At 46.5% G+C, this 16886-nt stretch overlaps 1 protein-coding gene across 1 annotated transcript; it reads left to right on the forward strand.

Moving 5' to 3' along the window:
* The first annotated feature begins 2756 nt into the window (after positions 1-2756).
* On the forward strand, positions 2757-16886 carry Cdc6 (cell division cycle 6). Its single transcript, XM_031353700.1, has 12 exons — positions 2757-3118; positions 3795-3988; positions 5275-5556; positions 5665-5864; positions 6276-6451; positions 7050-7156; positions 8771-8910; positions 10195-10295; positions 12181-12245; positions 14348-14550; positions 15715-15855; positions 16116-16886. The coding sequence occupies exons 2-12, from the start codon at positions 3808-3810 to the stop codon at positions 16203-16205; spliced, it is 1686 nt and encodes a 561-aa protein (XP_031209560.1). The 5' UTR covers positions 2757-3118; positions 3795-3807; the 3' UTR covers positions 16206-16886.

Consider the following 16886-nt stretch of genomic DNA (forward strand, 5'->3'; position numbering starts at 1 on the left):
CTTTTCGGCTGAAATCTTAGCCGGTTTTCTTGAGCTTTGACTTTAGGTGTTAAAATTCAACCAGGCCTCTTTGTTTCTGTGTTTGCCGCTGACAGTAACTGCAGCAAGAGTCCACTGAATTTGACTTACTTTCACTGCTGGCAGACCAGCCAGTTTCTTCCCTCCGGGTTTATAATGGGTGTGTGTGTGGATCGCTCTCAGGGACTCTAGATTAGAAAAACCTGCCGGGGAAGGGTTGCTACCAGCGTGGCTGAATTCCTCATTATTTGACCCATTATTGTTATTAATATGAGTAATAAACTATTTATTGATTTCATTGTTCTTTCTGACTTAATAGCCTGCAATACAGCACTCGCTTAAATAACCCCCAACTTCCAGCCCGGTAAATTATCTCACTCGGAGGATAGTATCTTTGGACCACGAGTGTACCTTTGCACATGCTCAGAAAGATGCCGGACAGGTCTTTCCAGTGTGACTTGATTCCTGCTCCATGACCTTGTATGAGTTAAGTGATAAGAACGCCAGGTTGTTCACTGCTGATCACTCAGGCACAGCTGTGCGTGCGGTGAATGTGTCTCAAGTATTTCCTGGCCCAGACCGTGAACTGCAACTCGTGGGAAGGAAACTTGTCTTCCTCTTGCCTGTCAATACCCTGTAGATGGTAAAATGCCAATCTCAGGATCGTGACCACACCAGAGAAGAAACAAGAAGGGTTTCACCTTTGACACCACCAACGCGCAGTCTGATCTGGTTTTGCACACAATTAAACGAACTCTTCTACGGTTTATGGCTTTGAGATTTAAAAGACTATCTGTGTGCTTTACAACCATAAAGATCATTCCTGCAAAGAGTGGACATTGAGCCTGACAGAATGTCCTTTTCATCCTTTCGTGTGATAAGCATTCGTCATGGACTTAATGACAGGAATCTACACACAAAGATGACAGAGGCCATAGCCTGGTAGATCATAGTCATCAGGAGGAAGCTATGCGGGGTATGGAAAGCCTTTCATAGGGGCTGACCAGGAAGAGAAGTAACACATGCCAGCCAGGAACCGGAGTACAGAGGGACAGAGATGAACTGATGTGTGTATGAAGTTACTGGAGGAGAAGCCTCCAGCAGATAACCTTTTACAGTTCAGTCCCGCCCAGCCCGCACAGCCTTCATTTACTCTGCAAACCTTTCTTGGGGTGGGGCTCTTTTTTTGTTTGTTTGTTTGTTTTTAAACCTGGTGAATTCCTTCTTAGGCTGCAATACGCACATTAAACACCACTTCCCTGCTCCCTCTCCTGTAACTCAGGTAGGTCATGTGCTCCCAGCTCCTAAGCTGACTGGACCTTCATTGCTATTTCCAACGGTGTGGGCAGGTTTGAGGTCCTCAAGTTACAAAGATGTGAGCCAGTGGTGGTGCTCTCCGGTTCCACTGCCCTGGTAGAAACAGCGTCCAAGCTGAAAGCTTCCCTTCCGTCGTGGTATTTTCTCTCGTCCCTGGCAGCTTGTTTTCTTCTGGAGGTAGTTCTTAGCTGCTAGAAAACCTTCACAGAATGCACCCCTTCACCACCTTGACCTGTTTAGAACCCAACTCTCTTTAATCCTCCTCCATAATTAGGTAGTCAAGAGTTTAGTTGTCTGTCAGACTTTAAAATGCAAATATCAGCTCTTCCAACTAGTTATAAAAACTTCCTAGGGTGCTTATAAAGACTAATTAAGGTGATAGAGGTAAAATACGGAGCTCAGCCCTACACACTTAAGGACCCATTCATTGGCTCCTACCAGCTGTTTGAAATAATAGTTAACTAGTGATTCTGCTGTGGCTTTCCTATTCCTAGCTTTGTGACTATTTTATTTGGTATTTGAGAATAAAAGATATAGGCAGGTGTGGTGGTGCACACCTTTAATCCCAGCTCTTGGGAGGCAGACCCAGGCTACAGATCTCTGAGTTTGAGGCCAGCCTAGTTTACATAGTTCCAGAACAGCCAGGGCTACAAATAAAAAGTCTCAGAAAACAAGAACAAAAAACAAAACAAGAACAAAAATCCCATAAGCTTTACCATTACCTAGAATTGGGTTCTGGTCTTTAAAAGAACCCGAGGTGGGTTATTAACCTCGGAGTCTGGCCTGCCTGCAGATGACTACTCTAATTTACATTTTTCATTAAACGCTCAGCTTGCCTCTCCGATAACTGTCTTCCCTGGGTCTGAAGCCCTAGTGCTTGGCCATAAAAGGTTTTCAAATTAAAGGGACATAATTTTATCCCCTCCGATGTATAGATAGATTAATGTTAAGAAGGCACTTGGAATATATTACCTTGAAATTGTACGTTTGGTGTTGGACTTGTTTCTCACTTCTCAAGCACAAGTCAACAAATACTGAGATGATGTCACTTTGCTTATATAAGTCTAGAACTTGCCCCCCAAAAACCCTAGTTCAAGTCATCAGCTCCTCCCCAAAGAGAACTCTGTGACCTTACACATTCATTTGCTTCATGCCATACAGGACCGCCCCCTCAAAAAGTAGGCCTTTTGTAGTAGCCCTCTTAAAATCTAGCCCACCAGAATAATGGAAATAGATACATTTGGCAGAGAAGAGGAGCAAAGATAGCCCCGCAGAATGAGAACGTTAGGCAACGCGAGGAACAAAGATACCTCAGTAGAAGTAAAAATACGGAAGTAGATTGCGTGGAGGCAAAAAAAACTACATTTCCCGCCAGACCTTGCGGCGCGGCGTGCTCGCAAGCGCGCGCCTTTCCTCGGAGGGCTCTGATGTTAACGCCCTCCCAGGCGAGTGGGTGTGACTTCGTGTTGGGCTCTGAGACCTGGGGCTGTCCTATTGGCTGCCGGCCGTCACCGGCGAAGGCGTGGTGATTAGTGACAACTAATCAGAAGCCTGGCTGGACTTTGGCGGGAGACGAGAAGGCAGAGGTAGAGCGGATTTGGCGCGAGCTGACTTTGCAACTCCTGTAGGTCTTGTGGCGGGAGAGTCCTTGCGGTTGTGATCGAGACCCGAGGAGTGTGCACTGAGCGACACAGTCCAGAAGAGTAAAAAGCTCCGTGAGGTCTGGTGTCCAGAGAGTTGAGGCTGGTCGGAACAAGCCGGTGGAGAGCGGAAATCGCCTGAGGTCTGAGGCTGGGTCAGGGAGGGGGTTGTGAGCTCTGGAAGCGGTTCGAGCACGCAGTGTTGGGAAGGAGCAGAGAGCTGCTGGGAGGAAGCGGTGTAGGGTGGGGTTGAGAGCTTTGTGGAGGGCTGGCTAGGTTTGCGCCGAGGACGGAGCCGCACTTGGCCTGGACTTAGGAGAGCCTAAATGTGACGATCTGGAACTAAACTAGTGCTAAAGACGTCTCACGTGTCTGCAGTGAAGGAACATATATATATATATATATATATATATATATTTTACCAGCAGTGACTTTTTTTATTATAAATTTATTTGTGTGGAACAAAAGTGTTATAGAAATTACTGGAGATAAACTTCTGGCGTCGCTCAAGTGTAAGAACTTGGGTTCTGGTCCCAGGATGCCCAGGACGATAGGCGTGTGTTTCTATGACTATCTCTTTAAGAGAGGGCTAGTAGTTTATACGTTTGACTTATGGTCAGACTGTAGTGTGTAATATGTGTATAACACAATGTTATACGTACCAGACAGACCTTACCCTTCATTGCATAGATTTGCATGAGAAGCAGAACTAAATGTTAAAAATGCTATGTTAACATGATTTTATGGAGTGCTGGTCCTCAATATAAATAAGCTCTGTGTGTTTTTCTCTTCGCTTTCCTAATTCTCCTTTGTATCCAGTTGTGTGGCCATCATGCCTCAAACCCGATCCCAGACACAAGCTACCATCAGCTTTCCGAAAAAGAAGCTATCTAAGACCCTGAGCAAAACCAAGTCTGGTGACAGTGAAGGAAAGCTTAGAAACGTCCAGCCTGTATCCGCCACTCCATGTGCGGACATAAAGATCCTGCCGCTCAGTCCCCGAAAACGTTTGGGTAAGCTTTCCACATTGTGAGTGCGACTTTGTGACTGAGCTCTCAGCCTTTCTTGCCATGATGCTAAGGCCTGGCTCTTAAAACCGGAGCTGTATTTGCTTTCATAATGGCTGCCGTGTGTACCAAACTGCACAGTTAAGCTGTCCACTAATAGTGATCATTTGCTGGGGAACCTGGGTTTGATCTTCATTTCCTTAGTTCTGTCCTTTATATGTCCCTTGAAGTTATAGTGTTGTGAAATTTGCCCGCGTACTTATGAAATTAAGGTGGTGAGCATGCTTTTAATCCCAGCACTTAGAAGGCAGAGGCAGATGGATCTCTTGAGTTTGGGGCCAGCCAACCTGGTCCACAGTGAGTTTCAGGGCAGCCTGGGTTACACAGAGAACCCCCCCCCCCTGTCTTGAGAAAGAAAAATTAGATGAGATTCTTAATATTTTTTTTATTTTCGTTGTCAAATAGTACTTAACAACCATTTCCGTTTTTAGACGTGTTGTTTGGATTTTTTTGGAGAAATAATCTATAACTCAGGCTAGCCTGGAACTCACTTTGTAGCCCAGGATTGCCTCAGACTTGAGGTCCTTCTGGAACTACTCATACATGCAGTGTGTGATGATAACGCAGCTGCTGGATGTTAGGGGTTGAACCCAAGACCTTAACCGTGCTTGGAAGTGCTGTACCCTTAGCTCTGCATGCCAGGCTAAGAGCTTTTATACTGTTGTTTTCGGTAGATACTCCTCGATGTGTACCGAGAATATTTGTTGTGAGTGGGGGGGTGATTTGGAATATCTGCAGATGGTTCCCCTTGAGGGGGTGGTATTGGAACAGTGAGGAAAAGCTACCCAGGCTGCTGGGCCACTGGTGCACGCAAACAGCTTCCCTTAGAGGGAACTTATTTATCCTTATTTATCGCCAAGTTTCAGGAGTCCCATTTTTAAAACAACCTTACAGTTTCACCCCACTAGAACTCATTAGGTTTCTACCAAAGGATAAGATTCAGGGGTGCCATCTGGTGGTCATATCCGCTCCTTGGTGACAGGTTTCTTTTGTGCTTCTGGCTCAGGTAGAAAATTTCCCTCTTGTGAGTTCAGGGACAGCCTGGATTAACCAGGACAGCCAGGGCCACATGGAGAAATCCTGTCTCAAAAAAAGAAAGAAATTCACCTCTTTGCGAATGTGAGAGAAGTCTTTGTGGTTCTTTTTCCTGCCCTCCACTGTGAAGGACAGACCCCGTTTGAGGTGGCTGACAGCGTTGCTGTGAAGTAAGCATGTCCTACTCCATGTTTCAGGCGACGACAACCTGTGCAACACTCCCCGCTTATCTCCCTGTTCTCCGCCAAAGCTGGGCAAGAAAGAAAACGGCCCCCCTCGCTCCCATACGCGGAAGGGGTGCAGATTAGTATTCGATGATGAGCCCACAGTTAAGGCTTCCACCCAAAAAGAACAAGACAGAGTTCACCAACACCAGATACTTTCCTCCAATCAAAGAGGTCCAGAGAGCGAAACCAATCTTGAGCAGAGATGTCCACCGGAGAAGGAATCTGTGTGTGTAAGACTGTTCAAGCAAGAAGGTACGTCCTTACGTGGTAGAGTAGCCATCAGGAACCGTGCCGGTGGATCTAAATGAAACCCAGTCACCTTCAGCTATGTCTTTAAATGTCCTTTTATGTCTGACACAGGCACTTGTTATCAGCAAGCAAAGCTAGTCCTGAATACAGCTGTCCCGGACCGGCTGCCTGCCAGAGAGCAGGAGATGGGAGTCATCAGGGATTTCCTGAAGGAACACGTCTGTGGGGGAAAAGCGGGGAGCCTCTACCTTTCTGGTGCTCCTGGAACTGGAAAAACTGCCTGTTTAAGCCGGATTCTGCAAGACTTCAAGGTACTCCAAGAATCTGAATTACGGAGACTTTTGATGAAACAATATTTGTCTGTGCATGCCTGGGGCTTGGTGTTCTGCTTGCATGTATGTTTCCCCTGGAACTAGAGTTCTAGACAGTTGTGCAGTATGGGTGCTGGGAATTGAATCCTAGTCCTTTGGAAGAGCAGCCACTACAGAGCTGTCTCTCCAGCCCCAACAACTGACTCCTAAGAGTTAAGGAAGAATAGATGGTTAGGAAATTGAATGCTTCCTAAAAGGAAGAAATTTTGTTATTTCAGGGTATAACTCTTTCCAAAGAAAGTAGAGCTTCGCTCTTTTTGCTCTGAGATCCTGGTCAGGTTTGTGGAAATCATTGTCTGAAGAGGACATAACTCCCATGTTTGCTTTTTTTTTTTTTTTTTTTAAACCTAGAAGGAAGTAAAAGGCTTTAAAACTATCCTGCTGAATTGCATGTCCCTGAGGAGTGCCCAGGCTGTGTTCCCAGCTATTGCTCAGGAGATTGGTCGGGAAGAACTATGCAGACCAGCTGGGAAGGACTTGATGAGAAAACTGGAAAAGCACTTGACGGCTGAGAAGGGCCCCATGATGTGAGTGTTTCTCTCTTGTGTGATGCCCAGTGAAAGTCTTTTAAGATCTTACCCAGGGAAAGAACTTTGCTCTGCGACTTGGGTGCATATGCTTGAAGGAAAGAAAGATAGTCCACTTTCTAATTTATGTATTGATGGTACTAGGGCTCAGATCCAGGGCCCTGTGTGTGCTAGATAAGTGCTCCACCGCTGAGTCACACCCACAGCCCCTACGCTTTCTGACTATTGAGTTTAAATTTTAACTGTTTTGTTGTATTGGGGGTTTTGTTGTTTCGTTTGGGATGGTTTTCTTTTTGTTTTGTTTTTGGAAACAGGGCTTTCTTTGGATATCCTTGGCTGTCCTGGAACTAGCTAGCACTGTAGACCAGGCTGGCCTTAAACTCGCAGAGGTCGGCAATGCATTATACATTATCACTGCCAGACCTAGTTTAAAATGTAATTGTCTTTAAGCTGGTTCCTTGAAAACAATTGGATGATACCTGTTAGTGATGGGGGCTGTTGCCCTACCAGCCTAAGGCAGGCAACCTAAAGTTGGCTGAGATCCAACTTTGGAAGGTTGAGAATGTGACTGGTACTGAATATTTCTCTCTTTGTGCAGTGTGTTGGTGTTGGACGAGATGGACCAGCTGGACAGCAAAGGGCAGGATGTATTATACACACTGTTTGAGTGGCCGTGGCTAAGCAACTCCCGACTGGTGCTCATTGGTCAGTGCTCAGTTGCTTACTTTGTTAACGGTTTCAGGTCTGTTCAGCTTATTCCGTGTGTGAAGCATGTTAGCGCACACAGGTGTGTAGAGGCCAGAAGTTGACATCACGGGTCTTCATTTTTATTTATTGAGGCAGAGTCTTTTGCTGGACCTGGAGCTCTCTGCCTCCTAAGTGCTGGGTTTGCGGGTGGGCCACCCTGCCTTCCTAGTTCGGACATGGCTTCTGAGGTCTACAGCTAGCTCTTTGTGCCTGCATAGCCAGTGCTTAGTCCGCTGAGCCGTGAGGTTTCCCTGTGCACGGCAGTGACCTCTCTCGTTTGTTAGTTCACGTGCGTGGGTGTTTTGCTTGCATGTAGCTCTGCACCGCTTGCCTCCCTGATACCCATGGAGGATCCTAAGTCAGCTTGCTATTTTAGCAAAATAAGAAAATTACTATGGTATTAAGTGAACATAACCATGATTTTTGTCAGATCCAAATAAAAATAGCAAAGGAGCCAGATGCCACAGTGTATTCCTGGGGTCACAGCTTTTTGGAAAGATGAAGCAGGAAGATCATGATTTGGGGTGTCATAGCAAGCAAAATCCTTTTAATAGGGGTTGCTGTTGGAGAGATGGCTCACTGGGCAAAGTGTTTGCATAAACTTGAGAGATCCTGTCTCAAAAACTAAGATGCAAGCCAGGCAGTGGTGGCACACGCCTTTAATCCCAGCACTTGGGAGGCAGAGGCAGGTGGATTTCTGCATTTGAGGCCAGCCTGGTCTACAGAGTGAGTTCCAGGACAGCCAGGGCTACACAGAGAAACCCTGTCTCACAAACAAAACAAAACAAAACAAAAAAAAACCTAAGGTGCAGAACCCTAATGGAGAACATCTGACACCAACTTAGGCCCCGCCTACACTCACACAGAAGTGCAAATACACGAGTGTGAACATACAGTGCACATAATCATGCAAAGTAACATAGGCAGTGAGGGGTGTGAGTTGCTGATAGAGCATGTGCTTAGTGTGCACAAAGCCATGGCTTCATTTCTCGTCATGTATGTACTAAAAAGAGCAGAATACATTTTAAAACAATAGATTTGCTTTTTGGTCTGTTTTGGTTTTCAAGTTAGGGTTTCTGCATTGCCCTGGCTGTCCTAGAACTAGCTCTGTAGACCAGGCTGACCTTGGACTCAGATTCACCTGCCTCCAAAGAGCTGTGATGAAACGGGGTGGAAGTAGGGGGGTACCACCACACCTGGCTCAATAGATTTGTTTTTGAGGCAAGGTTTCACTGCAGCCCTAGCTAGCCTGGAATTCAACAGAAACCTACCTGTCCACCCTCTTTTCTTACCCCTTTCTTCCTGGAGACAGTGTCCCTTGTTCAGGGTAACCTCAAACCCAGGAGCTTCCCGTGTCAGTCTGCCCTGTGTAGGGACTATGAGCATGCTTCACTATACCTGTCTAAGCACTACGTCTTACCTAGTAGGTCCGTCCATCTCACCTTCCAGCGTGGGGTATGGGTCAAGTGGAAGCAACAGTTGAAGTGCTGGGTTAAGCCAGGAATTTTAGAGGGCTTAATTTCCTTTTAGGATGATTTTGCTGCTAGTGGTAATTGTTATTTATCTTCTCAGGTATTGCTAATACCCTAGATCTCACAGACAGAATTCTGCCGAGACTTGAAGCTAGAGAAAACTGTAAGCCGCGGTTATTGAACTTCCCACCTTATACCAGGAATCAGATAGCTGCAATCTTGCAGGATAGACTTAATCAGGTGAGTGCCGGCTGCTGTGCCAAATTCTGTGGCCGGGATAATCTCTGTGATGGAAAACTAACAATGGGCTTAAAATATTTAAGTTTGATTGCTTTATGAATGGTGTGGCAAGCTCCTGTGGACCGTAATGAGTGAGAACATTTTTATGTGAGTTTCTGCTGGTGAAAGAAGAGCGGGAATTACAGGGTTCAAATGCTTCCTTAATGGCTTTTTAAAAGCGGGGCTTGGGCCAGTGTGGTGGCTCCGAAGGTCAAGGCACTGAGTTCAGTCCCTGAGACCCACGTGGTGGAAGGAGCCCGGAAGCTGTCCTCTGACCTCCACAGCTGTAGCACACATGTTCTACTCCACCCCCCACTCCAAACAAAAGTAAATAAATGTGATAAATTCTGAAAAGTAGAGCCTAGGAGCTGCGCATAGTCGTGAGTGTCTACTTGAGAAACGGGCAAGCGGATGACTGAGTTGCAGGCCAGAGAGGGCTACATAGAGTCTGTCTCGATCAAAACCAAAAAGGAGGATCTATGGGAAATTGTAGATTCACTTGCTTTTTTATGCCGTTCATGAACCTCTACACCATCTTTCTATAAGATTCTTGTTTTGTTTATTTGTGGTTTTTCGAGACAGGGTTTCTCTGCGTTGCCCTGGTTGTCCTGGAACTCACTCTGTAGACCAGGCTGGCCTCGAACTCAGAAATCCGCCTGCCTCTACCTCCCAAGGGCTGGGGTTAAAGACATGTGCCACCACTGCCCACTATAAGATTCTTAAATCTGTGCAATGTGTCCCTTAGAACTAAGAAGATACCAGTTGGGTTTAGACCTTTGCAACATTGAGCATTAAGCATGGAGCTGTGAGCATATACTCCCACTCCCAAAATTAGTCTGAAAATATATGATTAGAATTTAAATTGCTAAGAGAAACTTTTTTGGTTTTTCGAGACCGGGTTTCTCTGTATAGCCCTGGCTGTTCTGGAACTCACTCTGTAGACCGGGCTGGCCTCGAACTCAGAAATCTGCCTACCTCTGCCTCCCAAGTGCCGGGATTAAAGGCGTGCGCCACCACCACCCAGCTAAGAGAAACTTTTTATTTTATTCATTGCCAGGACTGGGATCTGCCTCAGGCTAGCAAGGGTTGTAGGCTGAGCTCTGATTATTTTGCATGTATATTTATTTGAGTCAGAGCCTCGCTGTGTTAACTTGACTTTAGATCCTCCTGCTGTAGTCAGTCTCCTGGATTTTAGGCCAGTGTTAACCTGGCCTGACTCTAATGTCTTCTGGGTCTTGTCTGAAGGTTTCAAAAGACCAGGTTCTGGACAGTGCTGCGATTCAGTTCTGTGCCCGCAAAGTGTCTGCTGTCTCGGGAGACATCCGTAAAGCGCTGGACGTTTGCAGGTGAGTTATAACGTCGTTGACTCTTTTTTTTTTTATTAAAAAAAGACGAAATGTTGTCAATGATCTGGTGTCGCTCAGATGAATGTGACTTAAGAGGCTCCACGCTGCCTCTTTCCGTGCTCAGAAAAGAGGACTTGTTTCTCAGTGGGGAGCGCTGGGTTTCCACCGTGTTAATGTCTGAGACATTATCAGTCCATTACCTACGGAGGGAGAAACAAATGAGATGTTGCCGGCACTCCCCGTGGTGATTATAGATTGGTTAATTACATCTGTATTAAAAAAGGCTCCGGTTTGCTTTTCCATTCGCTGGTCTCAAGCAGGTTTATTTATGGACCTGAACCATCTTTGCCTTTAGACTTTTTACTTTGTGGGCACCCCTTCCTCCTTCCAGTTGGTGGTCCCCCAAGTCCTACCCTAGACCTCTTTCTCTCTTCTGTCCCCCGGCCTCTCCTGCTGGGGAAAGCCTCTGTGCTGACTGATGAAAGTTCTCCCTCCCAGTAGGAGCACTGGGTCCATTAAAATGATCCTCACTGTGCTGGCCTGCTGGTCCAACTTCCCCCTATTGCCTGATAGAAGATCCAGGTCTGCCCGTGGACTCCTGTGGTCAAAGCACTTTTAGAAAGAACAGTGGGAGAGGAAGCTCTTCCTGTTGCTGGTTGGCATGATCTAGACAGAAAGTTCGCCCTAGTCAGCAAACTCCTTGAGTAAAGGCGACGGCTATGAGTAATGGCCATGCAGGCCAGCAAGATTAGCCAACGTGTGTCCTATCTCTGAGAACTCCCCTTTGGGTCCTGCTGTGTGGGAGCGCTGTCCAGTCTCCACACTGCCTATTCCATCTACCCAGGACATTTTTCCTCATCTAGAATGTTACTGGCTCAGTGTATGACAGACTGCTTGACATCTGTAAAAGCAAAAGGAATGGTGTTATTTCCAAAATCCTTAGCGTTTTTATTTTAAAGGCAGGTAAGTCTCCCTTGGGCTACAGCATATCCCAGTTGATTTTCAGACAGGGTCTCCTGGGTGACTGACAGGTCTGGAACCTACCATGGAAACTGGCCTTGGGGTTTGTTTGGTTTTTCGAGACAGGGTTTCTCTGTGTAGCCCTGGCTGTCCTGGAACTCACTCTGTAGACCAGGCTGGCCTTGAACTCAGAAATCTGCCTGCCTCTGCCTCCCAAGTGCTGGGATTAAAGGTGTGCAGTCACCACTGCCCCACTGCTGGGCTTTTATTTACTTCTTTTAGCTCTGTGTATGTATGCTGTGACTGTGTCTGTATATTATATGTGTGCAGTGCCTCTGATGGCCAGAAGAGGGCATCAAATCCCCTGGAACTGGAGTTACAGGTGGTTGAGAGAGCTGCCTTTTTTGGGTCCTGGGCACCAAACTTGTAAGGGACCTTAATTTTTATTTATTTATTTGGCTTTTTTTTTTTTTTTTTCCAGACAGGGTTTCCTCTGTGTAACCCTGGCTGTCCTGGAACTCACTCTGTAGACCAGGCTGGCCTTGAACTCAGAAATCTGCCTGCCTCTGCCTCCCAAGTGCTGGGATTAAAGGTGTGCACCACCACCACCTGGCTTTATTTTTTTTTTTTAAGATTTATTTTATTTATATGAGTTCACTGTAGCTGTTTCCAGACACACTAGAAGAGGGCATCAGATCCCTTTTCAGATGGTTGTGAGTCACCATGTGGTTGCTGGGAATTGAACTCAGGACCTTTGGAAGAGCAGTCAGTGCTCTTAACCACTGAGCCATCTCCCCAGCCTGACCTTCATTTTTTTAAAATGTATTTTTAGTTAATGTGCCTGCTTTGATGTATGGTGGCTTAGTGTGGTATTTGGTTTGGGCCATACTAAATTAATTTTGGAAAAAAAAATTTTTTTTTATAGGCGAGCCATTGAACTTGTGGAGTCTGATGTCAGGAGCCAGACAGTCCTCAAACCACTCTCCGAATGTGAGTATCTTACCTGCTTCCCGTCAGCCTTTCCAAACAGAGACCTTTAGTTACCTTGCTGGGGAGAGGGAAAGATAAGCGGACACGGTTAAATCTCCCTTCGCACACCAGATACAAGAGGGAGCAAGGTGTGCTGGATGTAGGTCATTTCAGTCTTGCCTGCCTGTGTCAGTCCTGGAAGTGAGTCCCCAGGGGTGTTCATAAATGGTGGGGCTCGAGGAGTAAGGTTTCTGCCAAGGCTCCGGGAATGTTGCAAGGTTGAGCTGCCTTCTCTCTGGGGATGCTGGGTGCCCCTTAGGTTTTTTTTTTTTTCTAATTTATTTATGTGTATGAGTACACTGTAGCTGTACAGATAGATGGTTGTGAGCCATCATGTGGCTGCTGGGAATTGAACTCAGGGCCTCTCTCTCTGCTCACTCCGGTCCAGCTCAAAAGAAGTAGGGAGATCTGACTTGTTTCTTCCTTCTAGTTGGGAATTCAAGATAGAGACTTCCTTTTTTTTTTTTTTTTTTCATCAGAATTTACTAGAAGAAACAGTTTAAAAGGTTTCAAATAGTAACCCAAATTAGCGCCTGGGCAGTGAGTGGGCAGCGTATAGCAGTATGTAGATTGAGATTGTTTTCTCTGTCTCTTTAGGTTATCCGTCCTTTCAGGCTCCTTTCCCCTAGCAGTGACACACAGGCTTGTCAGTGACCCTGGGGTCAGCCCTGGCACAGGCTGCTAAAAGAGCTCCCAGCTTCCTGGTGTAGATCATGGGAGTAACCTAACTCCTGTCTTTTGACTTCTGATAGGTGTGTGGGGCTAGTTTCAGCGGCCTAGCTGTACAGTAAGCTTCAGAGACGGTGGCTTCAACTAAATAGAAGGAATTTCCTAATGTACAGAAATAACTAGGTTCCACAGCACTGAAGATAGGGCAACAAAAAGGTTTTGTTGAAACCTTTTTAGGATGGTGGGCCATCCCTGTGATCCCAGCACTCCGCATGGCCACAAGTTCAAGGCCAGCGCGGGCCATCCTAAACCACGAAACAGGAAAATGAGATAGGTATCGAGCTAGGGTTGTCTCAGAAGGGGCTTTGCCGACTTGTAGGGGTGAGGATAGACTTCCAAGTTCCCTTCATTCTGGAGCTTGTGCTACTCGATCTGTGAGCTCTGGTTTCTCTATTAGCCTTCTGCCGCTTCCTGCTTGTGGTAAAGCAATCGAAGCAGATCATTGTGGGGCAAGGGCAGGCGGTCTCAGGAAGTAACTGCAGGCATGGTTGTTAGAGAGCAAATCCTGCCGCTCACAGCTGTGCTTCTGCAAACAGTGGGGCCACGGGGCCTGTGTGTGTTCACCACCGTTTCCAGCCTCCAGCTCTGGGGGAGGGAACATGCTAGGCTAGCCTGTGACATTTTCACCAGTGTCTTGCAGACTAGTTTGGACATGTGACCGAACCTCAGAGGTTATTCGGGAAAGCCATCTGGGCGTGGGGCCTAAGGCAGGACTGACTTTACTGGCCATGCCTAGCCACCCGTTTGACTCATATCTAATTAAAATATTAGATAATTTTTCCAACTGTTCCTTCTCCTTTTGTAACTATTGGGCAGTCGTCTTTGCTTTAGAGTTTTAGGCTGAGGATCAACTGAGGGGCTTTGCGCAAGGCAAGTGCTGTAGCAGCAGGCTTCCTTGCCCAGCCGACCTCTGAGGCTGCTAGCCAGGCTTGTTGGCAGCTGTCTGGGTTCTTGCTTATTCATTGTCTTCTCAACATGAAACTGCATCCTAAAGGACAAGATAACTGGATCGTTATTTCCCAGAGAAAAGGCAAGCCTGCCTTCTGGAACTGTCTTTTCCTTCGTCTTCCGCCCCAGAAGCAGAACCTCTGTTGTGCCGTTCCATGGGCACGTGGGTTTCTTTTAGCCAAAACCCGCATTATGTGTCTGCGCACATACAGGTGACGTCTTAGAAATCCAATAAAGCGCCAGATGGTGGTGGTGTGTGCCTTTAATCCTAGCACTCGGGAGGCAGAGGCAGGCAGCAGAAGACAGATTTTTTGAGGACAGCTACACAAAGGGAGGAAAGGAAGGAAGGAAAGGAATTGAATAAAGCGTGCTTACTTACTTTGCAGGTAAATCGCCCAGCGAGTCGCTGGTTCCCAAGCGCGTTGGTCTTGCTCACATATCCCAAGTCATTTCGGAAGTTGATGGGAACAGGGTGATGTTGAGCCAAGAAAACACACAGGATTCCCTTCCCCTCCAGCAGAAGATCCTGGTTTGCTCTTTGCTGCTCTTGACCAGGCGGCTGAAAATCAAAGAGGTCACCCTGGGGAAGGTAAGCTTCGAGTCCCAGCAGGTGGAGCTGAGGCTCAGCCCGCCACGGCTACTTTCCAAAAGACCTGTCATCTCCAGACCATGGGAATTAAAGATGGGTTTTTATCATGAAGAATGAGTGCTAGTGTCACTGCGTTTAGGAGGCAGAGGCATGTGGAGCTTTTTTTGCACATTTGACCCAACCCGGTCTTCGTAGTGAATTCTAGGCCAACCAAGGCTACGTGTCTCAAAAACATAAGTTAAGGCCAAGCAGTGAGTTCCAGGACAGCCAGAACTACACAGAGAAACCCTGTCTCCAAAAAACAAAACAAAACTCTGGGAGGCAGAAGCAGGTGGATCTCTGCAATCTCTGGGCCAGTCTAAGTGAGTTCCAGGATAGCCAGGACTATACAGAAAGATCATATCTCACCACCCTTAGCCCCCTGCCCCAAAATTTAAAAACTGACTTAGCCATTAAGTGGTACAATACTTGTAACCCTGGTACCTAGGGGCAGAGCCAAGATGGTTGCCAGCCAGGGCTATGTAGAGCCCATTGCCTTCGTTTCCACGTTTCCCACTGAACTTACTTAAAGCCCTGTTCTTAAGTTCTACATTAGAGTAAGATGACTCCCCAGTCAATAGCGGTTGCTCCTCATGCGGAAGACCTGGGTTCCATTCCCATCACCCACATGGTGGCTCACAACCATCAGTAACTTTAGTTCCAGGGCATCCAACAACTCTTCTGCTCTCCATGGGCATCAGGCATGAACATGGTGCACATACATAAATACATGCCAACGAGACACACAAAATAAAAATAGATTATTTATTCATTTATTTATTTTGGTTTTTCGAGACAGGGTTTCTCTGTATTGCCCTGGCTGTCCTGGAACTCGCTGTGTAGACCAGGCTGGCCTCGAACTCAGAAATCCGCCTGCCTCTGCCTCCCAAGTGCTGGGATTAAAGGCGTGCACCACCACCGCCCGAAAAATAGATCTTTTAAAGGATAATCATAAAGTGTTGGGGGTACAGAAGGTCTGTTGCCCATTTGAGGGTTCATTGAAAAGGGCGAGGTGGGCTATTCAGATAACTTAAGACAGTTTCTGGGCTTATTTTTGTTTTTCAGTCTGTAAGGTTATGAGGTGTGGCTTCTAAGTGACACTTGCTCTCCCTCATTTCCTCCCAGTTATATGAAGCCTACAGTAGCATCTGTCGCAAACAGCAGGTGGCAGCTGTGGACCAGTCTGAGTGTTTATCCCTTTCAGGACTCCTGGAGTCCAGGGGCATTGTGGGATTAAAGAAAAATAAGGAGAGCCGCCTCACCAAGGTACAAGTAATGGCTTTCTTGTGTGTGTCCCTGCTTTTAATTGTCCTGTCTTGGAGAGCGTGTCCCTTGCCAAAGTAAAGATTAGAAGTTTGCTTTTCTGCCAGCTAGGGCTTAGGATGTGAGGACGGAGTGGTGTGATTCGGGCCACTGAGGATGGCAGCCATTAGCCTGCTGGTCTGAGGAGAATGGAATATGACAGAGGGTGTAATGGTGTGAGCACCGATGCTCTTCATCACGGAAAGCCTTTTTTCTCTTTCCAGGTGTCTCTGAAGATTGAAGAAAAGGAAATAGAACATGCCCTGAAAGGCAAAGCGTTCATTGGGAACATCCTAGCTGCTGGTCTGCCCTGAGTGTTTCTCTTACGGTGCCTGCAGGTGTCCCGCTGGCGTTTGGCAGCCCGGAGAGTCTTTGTTTTAGTAAGGTCATTTGGAAACAGTTATGGCCTTTTTTTACTCCACACCAGTAAATTTTAGTGTGTGAATTCATGAGTGTTAGCGCTGGCTAACATCTTTGGCTCTTACTGTTTTTACCCATAAAAATGACCCGAGGAGCTGGGTGTGGTGACATGCCTGCGATTCCAGCACTTGGGACATAGAGTCAGGAGTTCAAGGCCATCCTTTGCTACATAGTGAGTTTGAGCTGGCCTGGACAACATGAGACTCTAAAAATAAAACCAGTGACCCCTTTTAAAGCAATATTCAGTACTTTTCCCTCTTCACATTCCTAACCACAGTACCCACAAGTATATATATATACAGACTTGTGTTGAAGAATTTGTATATGTATTACCTCTGTCTACAAAGGATATATTTTGTAAAGAACTTTGAGGTTTAGAAGGATGAAACGGAATGATCCAAAAAATACACAAGCCTACGTGGAAATATAAAGGACATTTTGTTCAGAGGATGTTCCATTTGTGTGACGGGTGCTGCTGCTACACTGCACTGATGAAGATGCTCCAGTGCTCCCCACCAGTATGGGGGTGATAAGGAGAGTAACTACGGATTGTGAATATATTTATTTTCAAGTTT

The sequence above is a fragment of the Mastomys coucha genome, unplaced genomic scaffold (genome assembly GCF_008632895.1).
Source record: "Mastomys coucha isolate ucsf_1 unplaced genomic scaffold, UCSF_Mcou_1 pScaffold5, whole genome shotgun sequence".
NCBI lineage: Eukaryota > Metazoa > Chordata > Mammalia > Rodentia > Muridae > Mastomys > Mastomys coucha.

Coding starts and splice junctions, on each gene's coding strand:
- Cdc6 (XM_031353700.1), top strand. CDS start 3,808: ATGCCTCAAACCCGATCCCAGACACAAGCTACCATCAGCTTTCCGAAA. Junction 6,452..7,049: donor GCTGAGAAGGGCCCCATGAT/GTGAGTGTTTCT, acceptor CTCTTTGTGCAG/TGTGTTGGTGTTGGACGAGA. Junction 15,856..16,115: donor AGGAGAGCCGCCTCACCAAG/GTACAAGTAATG, acceptor TTCTCTTTCCAG/GTGTCTCTGAAGATTGAAGA.